Source organism: Marmota monax, unplaced genomic scaffold (genome assembly GCF_021218885.2).
Source record: "Marmota monax isolate L192 unplaced genomic scaffold, Marmota_monax_Labrador192_F-V1.1 WCK01_AAM20220418_F8-fsc00017, whole genome shotgun sequence".
Lineage (NCBI taxonomy): Eukaryota > Metazoa > Chordata > Mammalia > Rodentia > Sciuridae > Marmota > Marmota monax.
The window spans coordinates 8,334,696-8,351,816 of NW_026695241.1; the positions used below are offsets into that span (position 1 = coordinate 8,334,696).

General features: G+C 39.3%; 1 protein-coding gene across 4 annotated transcripts in view; it reads right to left on the reverse strand.

Moving 5' to 3' along the window:
- The window catches only part of Gpr65 (G protein-coupled receptor 65), a 43,657-nt gene extending 26,896 nt beyond the window's left edge, over window positions 1-16,761 (reverse strand). For 2 of the 4 annotated variants that reach the window (XR_009226371.1, XR_009226372.1), the window contains exons 1-2: window positions 16,684-16,761; window positions 517-777 (exon numbers count right to left, since the gene is read on the reverse strand). Coding sequence is in view for 2 of the 4 variants with exons in the window: in XM_046440713.2 (XP_046296669.1) it covers window positions 10,048-11,082 (1,035 nt within the window). In the remaining 2 variants the exon portion in view is untranslated. Of the gene's footprint in view, window positions 1-516; window positions 778-9,819; window positions 11,493-13,360; window positions 13,690-16,683 lie in introns of those variants that run through there. The other 2 variants (XM_046440713.2, XM_058577765.1) reach the window with 2 other exon arrangements.
- Window positions 16,762-17,121: the final 360 nt, after the last annotated feature.

Here is a 17,121-nt window from a genome sequence, read left to right on the forward strand (position 1 = left end):
CATTCCTGATGATGGTGGGAAAGTATCTAAATTAGTTCATGGAAAATATTTCATTCTCTGTTGGCTAAAGCAATCATTTTACTATCTTCTGGGTAAGTAATCAAGACTTGCTTACTATCTTATGGGTAAATAATCAAGCAATTTTAAAGTTCATGTCCCTCTGAGAGATATTTCTCATCTTATACATCCACAAGATGGCGCCTTCCCCAAGAGACAATTTCCACAAAGAGTCTTCCGTTAGATTTCGCCTGGGTGGTGAGAAAAGGGTATCTTACATTTTGTGGTGAGGTTAAGAGTGATGTCTACCTGCTGATCCTGGTCTTCTATGACCTTTGAGATGTCCTTCTTATTCACTGGTCAGAACCTCTTGATGCCCACAATAATATAACTCATGATCTGGTGGCCTGGTGGGGGTCTGCTGTGCCCCCCTCTTGTTATACTCCTTTACCTTGATATTTAAACCAAGTTTCTCCACAATGATCCATGATAGCCCACCGGCCCTCATCTATTTCTTACCCTTCCACCTCTGGGAGCGTGTGATAATGCCCCATACGAGCTGGCCTTCTCTCAACTATCTTCTTTTGCTTAAGCACAGCGTACCCCATGTCTTCTTCTCACTTATGTTTCAGTTCTCCTACTCTGGTGCAGGGGGTCACTGAAAGGTGATGTTCTTCCCGAGCTTTAGTCAAAATGGGGCATGGATCTTCTCTGCTTCTAGATTTCTTTGCTGACCTCTCTTGATCTGACCTCAGGAACCTGTCTTCTCATGGTTTCCTCCTAGAATCAGACAGTCCATTAACATCACTGTTGTTAGAGGACTCATCAAAAATACAAATTCGGGGGCTGGGGTTGTGGCTCAGTGGCAGAGAACTTGCCTAGCTTGTGTAAGGCACTGGGTTCCATGCTCAGCACCACAAAGAGAGAGAGAGAGAGATAGAGAGAGAGAGAGAGAGAGAGAGAGAGAGAGAGAGAAAGAGAGAGAAAGAAAGAAAGAAATTGTGTCCATCTACAACTTAAAGAAAAAAAGATTTTAAAAATTCAAATTCTCAGGTCCAAATTCAGGTCTATCAAATCAGATTCTCTAGGGACAAGATCCAGCACTCAGTTTTAACAAGCCTCCCAGGGGATTCTGACCACCACAAAAATCTGAGACCCACTCTTCAGACTCTCAACCATGCAACTCAGTGCTTGAACCCTGGGCTCAGCAGCACTGGCCTTGCCTGAAAATTATTTAGAAATGCAGAATGTCAGGCTCCACTTGAGATTATTGCTAAGAACTTTGAAATGAGATTCTGCAGTGATTCTTATAAACAGCCAATTGGAGACCCATTACTTGATGATTGGACCTGTACTCAACCTGGATTGTAGATTAGAGGGGGATAGTGTTGAAGGGAACTTTTCTTCTCTCTCTGTGTCCAGCAGGCCACCTCCAGTCCAAGGTTGGACATCTGGGAGACGGTGGTTAGACTATAACTCGCTTGTGCACAAACCAAAAAAGTAGCTTTATTTCTATTGTTGTTCTTCTTCCTCCTATCTTACCAACCTGTTGGGTAGTAGGGTGTCAAAAATTATTTCACTTGTAAATTAAAGACATTATCACCTCTTCCTGCCTTAACTATCTCTATAGGGTAACTCAACTACTTTGGGGTAAATTTTGAGCCTTTCAGATAAACTCCAACTATGCCAGCTCCTCCCATGATGGCTCTGGGTAGGAGAGACTTACATGACCTTGTGATGCCAGGGGCAGGTGGGGTTATGCTGTTCACATGGCATTCTGTGCAAAAGAGGAAAAGGTGCATGTTCCTTATAACACTCTCTATTCAGTTGTTGGAAAATTGTCATGTTTACTTTCTTAGAATAAACACATCACTGTCATATACTTTAAAACTGCCACAGTAAATGTGAAAATTTACAATGTCTGAACTGAATCATGTTTCCATAGATGTAGTTTTCTTTTTCTTTTTTTTTTTTGTGCTGTGCTCAGTCTGCACAACTCTTCATCCGTCTCCCTATTTTTTACCATAATGATGCGCATCAGATGGAACATGAGGTTTCTCCCAAAGTCTTGCAAAAGCATTAACTATCTCACCCCCTCTAGAAATTCCTACCACTCTGAAGGCCATGAGGTGAACATTTCTCTCTGACTCTTCTTTTCTGCTGTTCCTTGTGTCTTCCCCACAGTGCACTGGATCAGGAGCACAGGCAGATTCCTGCGTGATCCAAGTTTGGACATCATAGTTGGTCCTCATTTCCCTTTGATGGACGGAAAACTCCAGTTTAAGCCCAGGCCTGCTTCTTCATATGAAACCAGAGCCTGGAGGATATTCAAAATTCTTTTCTTTCTCCACAATGACTGATTTTTGAGACTTCACTCTCTAGTGATTCACAATGTTGACTTCCTATTTTCTAGCAAAAATTCACCCTCTTCCTGAAGCATGAAAAGACACTTACTCCAGTGGCCAGGCCCCTCAGGGAAGCAGTATCTTCTGGATTTGAAAACAGAGAAAGCTCTAAGAAGAAACCAAAAGACTCTAATGTCTTGACTTTTCCCCCCAATATTTCTCTGATGGAGTCTTGGTAGACATTGTCTTAGTCCAAGGGGTTTAATGAACCATTTTGCTATTGTTTAATGAGAGCTGCTCCTTTCACCAGCTAGAGATGCCCTCCTTGCCCTCTCTGTTAGATCTCTCCATCTCTGCCTACTCAACAATGTAACATCACCCCATCGCCAAAGGTCCAAATTAGGACCTTTTAGTGTTCAGGAGACAAAAAAAAAAAAAAAAAAAAAAAAAATCTGGTTCAGATTAAAGTAAATCATAAGAAGGTTTACTTGGTTCATGTAACTGCAACATGCAGGGACTCACCATGTCACTAGGATACAGCCCCAGAGTTCTGCGATTCCTTTCTTCCATGTGTCGGCTATTTCATGATGACAAAATGGCCCACAAAGCAGTCAGGCACTTCATCTGCATACCACATCATCATGAGCCAAGAAAGAGCCTTTGTACCAGCACCTAAGCAGGTTGTCACATGCCCACCACTGAACCTACACCGCGGTCAGGGGATTAGACCATTTTGATGGTTTCAATTAGCTAATGAGGAACATGTTCCATTCCTAAAGCCAAAAAACTCACAAGTCTGGAAGTTAGGCATCTCTCCAAAGAGGCATCTCGGGAGGATGTGATGTCTACCCAGTGTACAGGAATCTGTCAATAACTGGGTCCCTACCCAGTCTCCTCAATGAACTCTGTGCCCTAATATTCAAAGAGAATAGAACCACAGTGATGATTCAAAGACCACTGAAACCTTAGGCAACCCGATGGTGTGGGTGACTGTCAGAGACCGTCAATCAAAAGTCCCTCCACGCTCCCATTTTATTTTCATTTTCATAATTTATTTTGTTGGTGCATTATAATTACACTTAACAGTGGGATTCATTATGTTTTAGTTGTAAACTTCCCCCTGCCCTCCCCTCCTCCCTCAGGATCTCCTTCCTCTACTCTTTGGGTCTCCTTTCTATTTTTATGAGATACCTTCCACCTTTTTTAAAAATTTTAAATTATTTTTTAAAAAATTTTTAAATTTGAATTCCTATTTCTCCATGATTTTCATAGCATTAAGTAAACTTCCCTGATTCTGGGGTGAACCCAGAAGAGGAAGAAAGTTCTGCCACGATTGCGATGGATTCTCTGTGGCTGGTCGGCATGAGGGCTGGCAGTTAAGATGAAGTTGACAAAGAAAAATGAAGCACTACTTTTGGTAGCACTGACTCTGTCAACAGAGATTGACGCCACTGTGTAGTCTGTAACACAATTAAGTCGATTTATGAACATCTTACCAAAAATTTAGGAGTGAAACATCCTAAAAATGTTTCTCATAAGGGTTGGTATCAGGAAACCACATGAGAACTCCTATAACTGCCAAGTGACAGTGAATACAAGGTCATCGATAGTGTCTTTTTCTATTGTTTTACTCTTTCTCTCTTTTGCTCATCATATTTTCCCATATAATCCTAAAATTTCCAAGCACCAATACAAAATAGTTCCAAGGGTTTCAAGAATCAAACCCTGACATTGAAATTGCACTTCTTAGTTTATTCATTAATCAACATATTGTTTGTTTATTCATTCAACAAACAATTATAATTACTAGACAGAATACCCATAAGAATTGAGTCTTTCTGGAACAAGTGTGGTAGCCCATACTTGTAATCCCAGTGACTCAGGAGGCAGGCAGATTGCAATTTGGAGGCCTGGGCAACTTGGTGAGACCCTGTCTCAAAATAAAATAAAAAGGTCTTGGGGGATATAGCTCAGTGATAGAGCAACCCCTGGTTCAATCCCCAGCAACACACACACACACACACAAAAAAAAAAAAAAAAAAAAAAAAACACTTTGCAGGTCAGAATGATAGTTGTTACCCAATTTTCAAGCTGGAGTTTCAATAGTGTCAAGAGTCTTGGAGGCAGGGCCAGAACTTTTAGGACACTTCTGAAAAGAATATTTCCAAGTCCATTCAACTATCCAAGAACTTTCAATGAAATGCAGAGGACTAAGTTATTATTTTCAAGCATAGGCTAGGCGAGTCACTGTGGATTAGGGTTTCTTGATCACAGTTTGGATTTGAAACCAAGCACACATAAAATTTGGATTTCTATTCCATAACTGACTCTGAACAACATGGAGAAGTCTCCAGTTCATTCCCTTATTGGATGAGTATACAGTTTGCTTTTTAAACACCTAATTGCAACATCATTTGAGGAATCGCAACGTATTTTTTTAGCGTGTAAAATTCCACTAGTGCTGCATAAAGGGCTTCAGAAAATTATAAGCAGAAGAAAAATAGGTTACAGGACATTATATGTTTAATGATATGCAAATGCTATTAAATTAGAACATGATTGTATCACTGTTCTTTGGGGAAAAATGGTTTTAAGCAATTCAAAACAACAGATGTTAAGGTTTTGTGGGGGGTTTTTTTGGTGCAGAGATCTAACAATATCAAATTAGAATCAAAAACCACACATATTGAATTACCTCTTGACTTTCATAGATATTAATTTTATAGTAGACAAAAAGACAAACTGATTAAAGCTTAATTTTGCTTTTTATTTGAAAGGTAGCTAGTATTTTCTTACATAGGTAGGAAAACTAAACAAAGACAAATTGTCAAGGCTATAGCCACAATCTTGCAGAAGTTACACAATTTAGCCTAAGTTTTCTTACACCTTAACGGACCAATTGTATGTAACCAGCTTAGGGAAAAAAAAAACTGAAAAGACATTTGGAGTTTAAACCAAGAGAAAGCATCTGATCATTGCTGAGCTTTTCAGAGTGCAGAGGAATAAATGGTGCAGAGGATTGCAGCATCTCCCTGCCTTCATTTCCAGCTCCTAGGGAGCAGTCTCTTGGATAGGAAAATGCCAGCCTGGCCTACTCTTGGCTCTTCAAGAGCAACAAAGGGAGCGGCGAACTACAAGGTTCCATGATGGAGCATTACTGCCACCTAGTGGTCATGAGTAAGATGAACAATAAATGATGTGGCAAGAATAGGACCTCTGGAAAAGAATCTTCAACCCCTCATCACCTCCAATTTGACCTGCTTTTGTTATTTTCAGCTAATTAACTCAAACCAGGTGCATTAAATAAATGTAACTAATTACACTAATAGAATCTCAGTGTGTTACATCTTAAAGCTGTTATAAACCTCAAAGAATAAAAGAGATACAATGCTCAAATATCTTTTTTATTTGAATGGAGTCAGGGGGTTTACGCTAAGGAATAAAGAAAATTTGGAAACATACATTGCTATATTTTAAGTTTAATTTTTCATTACCCCCCCCACCAGGATGTGTCCACTTAGTAGATGTAAATAAACATCACAATCAGAATTAGATTTTTTCAGACCAGTATGGCAATGAAAAAGACAGATGTAAGTTTTCCTGCCTCATTTCCCTTGGCAGCCACTTCCTGGGAGAAAAAAAAAAGAATGTAAATAAAATCTCTCCCCTGGCTGCTGATATAGTAAACACGAAAATAAAAAGCCCAGGTGGTTTTCAAAAGTTCAGGAGACAACAGGTGTTCCCCTGGTTGGCATTAGACATCCTACAAAATGGTACAAACACATGCCAAAGGACCAAGTGGTTTGGGAGATTTTTTTTTTCTTAGTTTTGTGAGATGGAGTAAGTGGTTTGTGTGTGTCTGAGTCTTTTTGTGTCTGCTGGAGAAATTCTGGTTCCTGGCAGGGTCACTGGATGGACATCGACAAAGAAGTCTATTATCTCAAAAGCTTTATTGGGTTGGGGTTTTATAGCGGTTGTTTCCATGGCAACCCATGGACCGGTTTAACCGGAAAAGAACAGAGGCCCTGCATAGATAACAGAATGATGGCAGAGCAAAACGGAAAATATACTATAAAAAGAAATGCCTGCTCACTCTGTATTGCAAATGCTATTTTAAAATCAATGCCTCTAACTAAAAACAAGTTAATGAAGTCAATGGAGGTGATTGATAAATAATTGTTTATTTGATCATTACTCTAAAGAATAGATATCTAATGTCCTGGAGAGATCTGTCAGCTCAGCTTGAGAAGAGGAAAAGGCATAATCATTGTGGGTAAGCAGATTTGCTCTGGATGCTCCCGGGGAGATAATGCTGTGTAATTTGGATGAAATGAGGTGATTATTTTTTATGTCGTTTAAGTTCTTCATCCATAAAGATTCCCCAGACCTGAACTTGGTCTCATTTCCAGCCTATCCAAGATGTCTATTTTGAGTTACTTAAATTAAAAAAAAAATGACACTTTGAATAAGAAAATAAAAACTCAAAATGTAAATAAATTTAAAATAGATGTCAACCTGTATGTTGACAATGCCGAGTGTGTGTCTCCACAGAATTATGGACAAGGAGCAGGCGCCACTGAGGATATCCTATAGAACCATAAACCATGAAGGTTCCTGAACTACCTTAATAGAGGTATTTAACCCTCCAGAGAAAGTGACCATGACAATAGTGTCCTGGAACCAGCTCCTACAAGTCCACATCACTATGTCCTTATGCCCAGGGTCCTTCCAGGGAATTCTCTCTCAGGTAGTTGGCCATATCCTGATAAAATGGGAATAACTCATAATAATGAACAATTATCTCGCCACAGTGGATAAAGCATTTTCAAATCTACTTGTTAAAAAGCAAGTGTTACAATTGTCCCTGCAGTTTGGGACAAAAAATAATAATAATTTCAAGAAAGTTTTTCAAAGAGCTAGTCGGTAGATGATCTGGTATTCCAATCTGGGTCTCCTGATGACAAAGATCCAGGCAATAATAGCTGGAAGGTCTTATCCCTTCCAGAATTATTTTCATCTTAATGGAGAACTTTGGAACCTAAAAGTCTTTAGAAACGAAAAGGTTCACTCTCCACTGTTGAAGATTTTAGATAATTGTATCTAGGGTCCTCTGTCCTAAATCACCTGAGCATCTTCCCAGTTTATCTCTCCTTGACTGGCCCTCCTCTGAGAAGATTTTGGCAGCTTGACTCATTTGGGAGCTAATCCCACATCTTAACAGTGTTTTGCTATCAGTTGTTCAATAGGACATTCTCATTAAGGGTGGCACAAATTTGTATTTGCCAGTCTCCTCGCATAACCAACTGAAGAAGAATCCCAATCAGGTCTCTGTAACAGATCATTTTAATCACTATCTATAAGACTTATGATATTCTCAGAGGTAATAATTAATGAGATTAACTTTCCCCTTTCCCCTTATCCTGACCTCAACCCAACAATGACACGGATCAACTCTTTATGCATATGTCTGCATCACACCTAGAGAAAGAAATGGGAGAAGTATTTTTAAAAATTTTTTCAAGGGAGAAAATCTACTCTGGAGGCAATTCAGGGTCCTTGGCTTCAAGGTCTGACACTGCTTTTGAAGCCAGATTTAAAGATAGGTAGTTAGTGAAGTTAGGTAAATCAGGTCTAATGTAGAGTACGGAAAATGAGAGTGGAGATCATTATTGGGAATGGAGTCCAGGAAGCCAGAACAGCACCTGGGGAAATTGAAATGTTAATGTCCCAAGCCCCTAAATCCATCCTAAAGAACTGTTAATGAAGTAGCTCTCAGCAAACTGGGAGGTGTTAATCAAACCACCCCAGGCCCTTCTTGCCTGGCCCTGACCCTGACCTTCTGGCCTTCCCACCTGCATTCTATCACTGCAGGACGGAGGGGAACAAAGGACAGGAATGTGGGAGGACTAGAAGAGAACCTCAGATATAAAAAAGGGAAGACCTCCCCCTTCCACGGATTCTGCCTTTTGGGTCCCCTTCTTCTCCGGGGAGAAGTCTTTCCTGCTGTCCTTTAATAAAGCTTCCACTTTCCACTCTCCACTTGCCTCGGCTGCTTCTCTGGTGTTTGACTCCAGCATTCAGGGAAGCAAGGACTCGTCGCCGGTAAACAGCAGTAACACTATCAGTCAACTGTGTGGTCCTTTCTGGATCTTTTACCTTTAAATGTGTTTGACTCAAAGGTTGCCAATAACGTATTCATAATTAAGCAGTTCACACTATTGTATTCTTTGTTTTAATGCTGAATCTTTCTCTCTTAAGCAGTTGTGAGTGTGTCTCACTCAGAGTGCTTGTCCAGAATCTCTTCATTCTCTAACATCATTATAACCAGAAAAATGCAAAGAACAGAGAAGATTCATAGGGCCTCAAAACCAGGCAGTTTTCTATTGTGCTCATGTATCACCGTCAGTTTATGTTGATTCATTATTGAGAAAATACTGATCTCATTATCAGGATATTGTTTTGGAATGTGAGGGCACAACATGGTATCAGGACAGTAGCTGTTGTCATAGCATAAGGTGAAATTAGACCGTCTGGCGTCACAATATTCAATGGTTGTTTCATCTTCCCACAAAATGACAGCGTTAAAGAGAAGGCAGGAAAGGAGAAAAGGAAAGAGTAGGATAAAGAGTCTTAAAAAATCACTTTGGTTAGGACAAATGTTTACTCAGTGCCTACCTAATTCTAGAGCAGAGCAATTTCCTCAATGAAGATTCAAACTGATCTATCAAGACTCCAAATATTCCAAGTCCTCAAAGAAGACTGTGGGTAGAAGATTTGACATAACTGTCTATTTATCTAAAGATAAACTTCTGGTAATTTCAACCACCACGTACTCAGCTGTAGACTGAAAAAGAATCAAATCAAAACTGGGAGTCCACTTGTTTCCGCTTCCTGTAAAACCTTACAAGCTCAGTGACTAGGTTTCCATACTGACCTAAACCTCAGAAGGCTTCACCAGATCGTTTCTGTTGTGACTCCAGTACCTAGTGGTAGAGTAGGTTCAACAAATATTTGTAAATAAACGAGAAGAAAAGAAGCAGTAGTTAGTAGTACTTGGGATTGTGGGAGACAGTCACAGAATCGAGAGATCTGATGGTTGATGGCCCAAAATCCAAAGAAAGAAAACCCATAAAATCCATTCATGGGTTGGTTTGGTGGTGGTGTACAAATGTAATCCCTAAGATTTGGGAGCCTGAGAGAGGAGGATCACATGTTGTTGGAGGCCAGCAATTTAGTGAGGTCCTGTTTCAAAATAAAAACATTAAAAAAAAGGGCTGGGGATGTAGCTCAGTGGTAAAGCAGCCTTGGGTTCAATCTCTAGCACCAAGCAAAACAAACAAACCAACAAGAAAAAACAGACACAAAGGGCACTAATTTAAAGGACTAACAGTCCTAGGCACCTATCTTACTATCCTCTGAGGGATTACAGCCCAGATACGCGTCCCCCGCCAAAAAAAAAAAAAATTATCATCAACAATAATGATCCCAATTCATTGGGAAAATATTAGGTTTTATTAATCCATCTCATTTAATAAAAGGTGAGCAGGAAGATGTACAATGTGCTTTTAAACGTTTCCATTGGACCAGATTAAAATCTTCACTGAGAACACCTGTCGCCTCCCAGGCTGCGATCGATTCCCTTTACAAAATGTGATCTGGATGCAATGATGCCGCAGACCTCCCCTCCGTGCCCCCATCCCTCATTCTATTCCAGGACCTCTAGCTCCACAGTGTCTTTTGTAGACATGGAAAGTGTGCAGTTCCTTTGCCTTTGGGATTTATTGCAGATCCCAGTACAGAGTTTCAGTATGCTCCACATGTCGGACCTCCCTGTTTCGGTTACAAAGCAGTACAGAATCGGGTCGGCCACACAGTTGAGACTCGTCAGGGCCACGGAGATTCTGTACATGGTGTACGTCTGCCTCCCGGACTTGTCCTCCAGATTCATGTTGCGCTCTAAGATGCAACGGACCAGCAGCATCACATGAAAGGGAGTGAAACAGAGGACGAAAGTCAGGGTGATGCTAACCAGCAGTTTAATGATCCTTGTCTTTTCACGGCTCTCTGTGGCTTGATTGTGCCTGACAGCTTGATAGACTTTCTGGTTGCAAATGGCGATGATGACCAAGGGTACCGCGTAGCCCGTGCAGGTCCTGAACAGGTTGAGGTTGATCTGCCACTTCTCCAGAGGGTATTTGTCGTAGCATAAGGTGAAATTAGACCGTCTGGCGTCACAATATTCAATGGTTGTTTCATCTTCCCACAAAATGACAGCGTTAAAGATAGATTCCAACACCCAGATAGAGAGGCTGACCATGAAGGCGAATCTTCTGGTCCTGAGAAAAGAGAATCTCAAAGGGTAGACGACGGCTAAGTACCGATCAACAGCAATGCAGGTGAGGAAGCCCGTGCTGCTGTAGAAGTTCATGTACATGCAGAAGGCGCTCCCTTTGCACAAGGCAGGCGAGAAACTCCAGTTGTCTTTATTCCAAGTGTAATCGATCCACAGAGGGAGAGTTAAGGCGTACAGCAAATCCGACAGCGATAAGCTGAAGAGGTAAATTCCCAGCTCGTTCTCCTTCTTGGCTTGCAGAAAGGACACACACAGAGACCCGATATTGGCTGGGATGCTGACAAAAATCACAAAGATGTAAACAGTTGGAAACAGATAGTGTTCCAGGTCGTGCTGTTCTTCAATACATGTGCTGTTCATTGTTTCTTCTTCAGGTGGCAATAACATTAATTCTTGGGATGTAAGAACAGGAAAATTAGTCTTTTGTAGTTTGTTTTCAACGTTGAATTCTCTTTTACTGTGCGCACCCCCGCCCCCTCCAATTTTCCTTTGGTTTCTAAGGTTCTAATTGATCCATCACTGCTTTTAAAGGGTGGGTGCAGATCGGTTTTTACAGATGATGCCTTGCTGGAAGTCAGAATCCAAACTCCTGGCAGTTAGCTAAATTCAATGAAGAGAAGTCCATGTGTCCATAAGGACAGAATGCTGGCAAAGAGCCCTCCAGGATCAACTGGAATATCCTTCAACTTCCACGGAGTATTGTCTCAATTTAATTTTCTTCATGAATCTCACAGAGATTGGTGCAAAAAGAATTCATTTTCACAGAGATTGACATCTATTTTTAAATGGCTTTGTGTCTGTAATGAAAGATGAACTAGAATAGGTTAGATGTTTACAAGATATATAACCTCCTTACAATCATGATTTTAAAGAATTCTTATATTTCATTATTGAAGATCTTGCAAATGCTTTAAATCACAATGAAGGTGCTTAAATGGGAAAATTACTTAGTAGGCTTTAGTAAATAAAATCAAGCTGAGATATTTTACTTACTGCAAATAAGAATTACCCAAGGGAATTATGTTTCTCACCAGACATGAGATAACAACCCACACTAAAGCCAACAGGCAATTTTAAGTGGCTAAAAATAGAAAATTTAGTTATTTGGTTACAATCAGTACATGCCTCCAAGTGTGTGATACACTTTGTGGTTACACACTTTTACATTTTTCATTTCATATACAATTTAGGTGTAAAGCACTTTCAAAGTAATCGTTTTAGCCAAGCGAATATTTTCATAAGAAATACAATAAAGTTTAATTTTAAAACACAACAGTTTGTTGAGCCTTAATACATAGATGAGCCCACGTTTTTGAGCTTTTTCTTCCTTTGTGAGTTATTACATTTTGTCTTTCACCATCAAGAGAAACTTTTTTTTTTAAATTTTTTATTGTTGGCTGTTCAAAACATTACATAGTTCTTGATATATCATATTTCACACTTTGATTCAAGTGGGAAAGAGAAACTTTCATAAGGCTTTTATACTTCCATGAACAAGAGGATAGAATGTCCTGGGTTCTAGGTAAAATCTTGTGATCAACAATTTCTGCTGCTATCCCAGGTTATTTATTAGGGTAGTTTCTTTGTGAAGCTATGATGTCATGGATTCACACAGGAGTAAAGGATTCATCCTTCTCCCCATCCTGGGGTGGAGAAATACTTCTGGTATTCCTCTGTTAGTGGTGCCTCTTGGTAGTTTGGATGATTTACCCGATGGAGGCCTTCAAAGAAAAGCTTTGTGAGGACACCAGACAGGGCATCAGATCTCTTGCCTTCCAAGTGCCGATGGATCCTGAGCACTCTAGGGACCTGCCCTCATAAGGCATGAGGATCCTGCTTGTAGAGCAAGCCATATCCAGAGTACATGACATATCTCACTCAAAACAAAATGGAGAAAAACTCCTGAGATCTTCCGGTCTCATCACACCTCAAATATGAATGAAATGTGAAAAACAGCCTTTCAAATCAAAACAGTCTCTTCCAGAGAGAAAAATATTTCTGATAGAAAAATAAAAGTTGGAGCTAAGATGAGGGAGGTCAGTGAGCAGGGTAAGCTCTGGAGAATCTAAAGGCATCTGTGGCTTTGGAGGAAATAGCTAAAGCCTTTGGAGCAGATAAACACTAAGTTTGGACCCACGCAGGGAGGGAGGTCCTCGACCATCCCACACACATTGGTAAACAGGAGCCTCCACCCTCAGAAGGGTGAGCCAGAAAACAAAGTAAAATAGTAAACTCCACAGACATTTTGCAGACAGCAGAGAAAAGTTGGCAAGTTCCATATCTCAGCTTAGTCTCTGTGGGGAGCTATAAAAAAAGAATGCTTCCCTGAGTATTCATGCAATTCTAGGTATATAAGAGTGCATATGTGTTTACCACAACGGTGCACAAGATTAAAATATTCACAGTAGCACTATGTTTAAAACCCTTCAAATTAAATGCCTATTAGCAGTAGATTAGAAAAGTAAATTGTGGCATATTAATACAATTGAAATCTACATAATGATGAAAATGAAGAAATTATTGCTACACTTAATGACATGGGTGAAACTCACAAAAAGAATGCAGAGTGAAAGGAAAGACAAAGACAGCAAAGTATGTGCTAATAAAAGCCAAGCAAGGTTAATATATGCTGCTAGAATTTAGAATTTGGGAAGGAACCAGATACCATGCAAAGAGGGAATGATGGGAACTTCTGAGATTTTGGTGATGTTCTGTTTCTTGGTATAGTGCTTCTTCCACGCCCAGTGTGTAAAAATTTATCAGGCTGCTTGGTTGGAAAATGTGCTTTTTTTTTTTTTCTGCCTGAAAAAGTGGTATTGGAAAGCTGTGTGAGATGAGATGTGAGGCACCTTGACAAACAACATCTATTGCACATGCAGATGGAGTATGTATGCCTTCCTAGGAAATATAATTCTACTTCTTTTAAAACATAAAAATTAATTAAAACAGAACAAAAAATAATTTAAATAGTTGTAGAAATAAATTCACCAAAGATAAAGATTTATTATATGACACATAAATAAATTCTAGGCATTTGGAAGAAGTAAATACAAAACCTCCCTTGAGAAAAACTTCCTTAACATCCCCTTCAAAGAAGCCCAGAGAGCCAGGTACATACACGTTATCCCAGTGGCTCAGGAAACTGAGGTAGGAGGACTGAAGTTCAAAGCCAGCCTCAGCAACTTAGTGAGGCCCTAAGCAACACAGCAATACCCTGTCTCTAAATAAAATACAAAAAAAGGGTGGGGATGTGGTTCAGTGGTTTAAGGCCCTTGCGTTCAAACCCTGGTACCAAAAAAGAAAAAAAAAAATCCCATAGATAGGGTTCTAACAATTATGACCTCACTAAAACACACATGTGCGTACACACCCACGCCCACACCCACACAGAAATAAGCCACTACGTGTGAGACTGAGCAGAAACAAGAAAGAACTAGATCCACCAAAGATTTAGAGGCAAATTAGTATATAACAAAAAACAAGTGTGTTTAATATGTTTAAAGAAATGAAAGAAGGAATTGGAACACATAAGTGAGGAGCAAGAGAAGATAAAAATGACCAGATGTATTTTTAAAAGATTGAAATAAAGTGTCTAGACATAAAAACATAATACTTTAAATTTGCAAATCAACGAATTGATTAGATATAGCTAAAGAGAGAATTAGTATTTTGCAAGACAGAACTAAAGAAAGAAGATGAAATGATCAGTGTTAAAGAGATGAGAAAACACCAAAGAGACATGGAAAATAATGGTCAGCATGTGTGTAACTCAAGTGGCACAAAAGTAGAGAAGAGAGAATAGGGAAGGGGCAATATTTGCAAAGATAATATTTCAGCACTTTCTAGAACTGATGAAGGATATGGAATCCTCGGATTTATGAAGACTTAAAAATTCCAAATAGGATTAAAACAAACAGAAATGGAAATCTATATCAAACTGCAGATCGCCAAAGACTGATAAAAAATAGCCAGAGAGAAAAGATGGATTACCGACAGAGGATAAAATTTAGACTGACAAAGGATTTAATAAAAACAATAATAGTAGACAGAGGATTAATAGTCCTAAACAGCTAAGAAAATATATGTCACCTATAACGGTGTACACAACAGAACTAAATTGCTAGAACTGGAGAAAAATAAGAACATTTTAAGACCAACTACCACTGAGAAAATTTACTCCCATTGAATTTCTCACTTCAGCAGCTTCTATAGGATATAATTGAAGGACCAGAGAGGAATCTGAGAAGCACCAAGAATTGATGAAGCTATTAAAGATGCAACCTGAAGAAGAGACCACATGGTGTTCCCCACGAGGCTCACACACCTGGATCCTGAAAACATTCTCCCATGGGACCGGGACTACAACTGTGGGAGGATGGCCGTGTGTACCCCTTCTCAATGTTACTCAATAAGTATACATTTTTTCTCTAAAAAAAAAGGATAAAATGGACAAACTGATTTTGGAAGAGTTTATCAAGTTCTCAATAGAATGAATTTCTTGAGCTGTAGAAGTGTTTCCTTCCTTGCTGAAAATAACCACAAGAAAGGATGTTTTGATGAAGCAGATACTGGGTCTCCTCTCTGTTGGGCAACAGAGGCCCTATAACCCTTGTGGTTATGAGCGTGGGCTCTGGAGACAGTTTGAAAGCCTCTCCATGGTCTTTGGGGGATCTGTGACCTAAGTTCTAATTTCCACATGCGTTCCATTAGTCACAGGGTAGTCGTGAGGGTTGAACGGGATGGACACCAGGCAAAGAACCTGGCACATGACAAGCCCTCTCTCTATGCTAACTGTCACTGTTGTTTCAATGGCAACATTGGTAATATGCTGCTATCATCTGTGCTGTCCCCCACGTTTCTTACAAGGAGTTCACTTTGACCACCTGGCCAGAGCATGGCAGAGGAAGCAGAGGAACTCAGCCTGGTTTGAACGGTAATGCTTCACATATGATACCAAGGTTTGCAGATAAACTTGTTAACTTAATGCATGCAAGTCTACAATTTTAGTGGAAAACAAACGTCCTCTTATTCATACGTTTTTCAAATGTTATTTTGTCTATTTTAATCAGATTTGGAGAAAATTGCTTTTAGAACCACTAAGAAATCTAGATGAGTTTTGAATTTTTATTTTACTCTTTACTGAATGCCAAAAGACAATCTATAGTATCTTAAAGTATACCTATTTCTAAACAGCTCTAAAAATAGTAAGAATCACTGATGAGAATTACCAAAAGGAAACTGTTTTCCTGTAGTGTTATAAGAAGGCTCACGTTCGGTTATCAGTTTAATAGCTGCTTATTAAGACTACTGTGTTCCAGACACTGTGATAGTCACATACTAACAAATAGTTATTAATTGATGCTTATTAATTTTAGAAACGTTATTTCCTAACTTCACATTATTTTATACATATATATACACACACACACACATATATATATACATATGCATATATATATGCATATATATATATATTTTAGTTGTTTATGGACCTTTACTTTATCTATCTATTTATATGTGGTGCTGAGAATCCAACTCAGTGTCTCACACATGCCAGGCAAGCACTCCACTGAGCCACAACTCCAGCCCCTTCACGTTATTTCTGATGAATATAAAAGATATCATTAGATCATTGTTTGCTAAGGAAAGGTGTGAGGTAGTCCTACAGCTAGGAGCTGATAGGTTTCCTCCTAAACAATGCAGTTTTCCAATATACCACTTTCCGAAAAGGAAATGGAGCACTTACATTCCCTGTTTGTATATGCATAGTTGTACTTAACTCTTCATGAATTTAAATTTCGACATCTCTTTACCCATATTCAAAGCAGAGGAAACCATGCGTCTTCCTCTTTGTGTCTCTCTACAATACTCTGCCTTGTTACATTTATACATCCTAAACCAGATAAAACGCTGCAACCATTGCTGACCATCCTGCCAAAGTATGTTATCTCGCTTAAAATCTTATTCTGTTTGTAATCTTACACTTACCCTGTTTCTTGGAGTGATGCTTTTGTCGACTGAGGAGCCTGATAAATCTGGCATTGAGAAGAGAAACCACCACTCTTGAAGTGGGGACAGGAAATTGCACTCATAGCTCACATTTCATCATAAACCAATGAGGAAGCAGCATCTTAATGGGAAGGTTTATATTGTCCAAGTTTGAACAATTAAAAAAAAAAGTCAAGCTCTTAAGTATGCTAAAACATGTTTTTATCATTTACTGTGTGTAATTTTTATGACTCACTTTTCTCTTTGCATTCTAATTACAAATATGTACTGATGTTATAGATCTTTACTTAATAGAAGATGCACTAGATATTTCACTCGTTCATTCATTCCATCAGTACATATTTCTATGCTATTCTCAGGGCACTGTGCTGGGAGACGTATAAGACCTGTCTATGACCCTCTATGACTAGGAGCTTA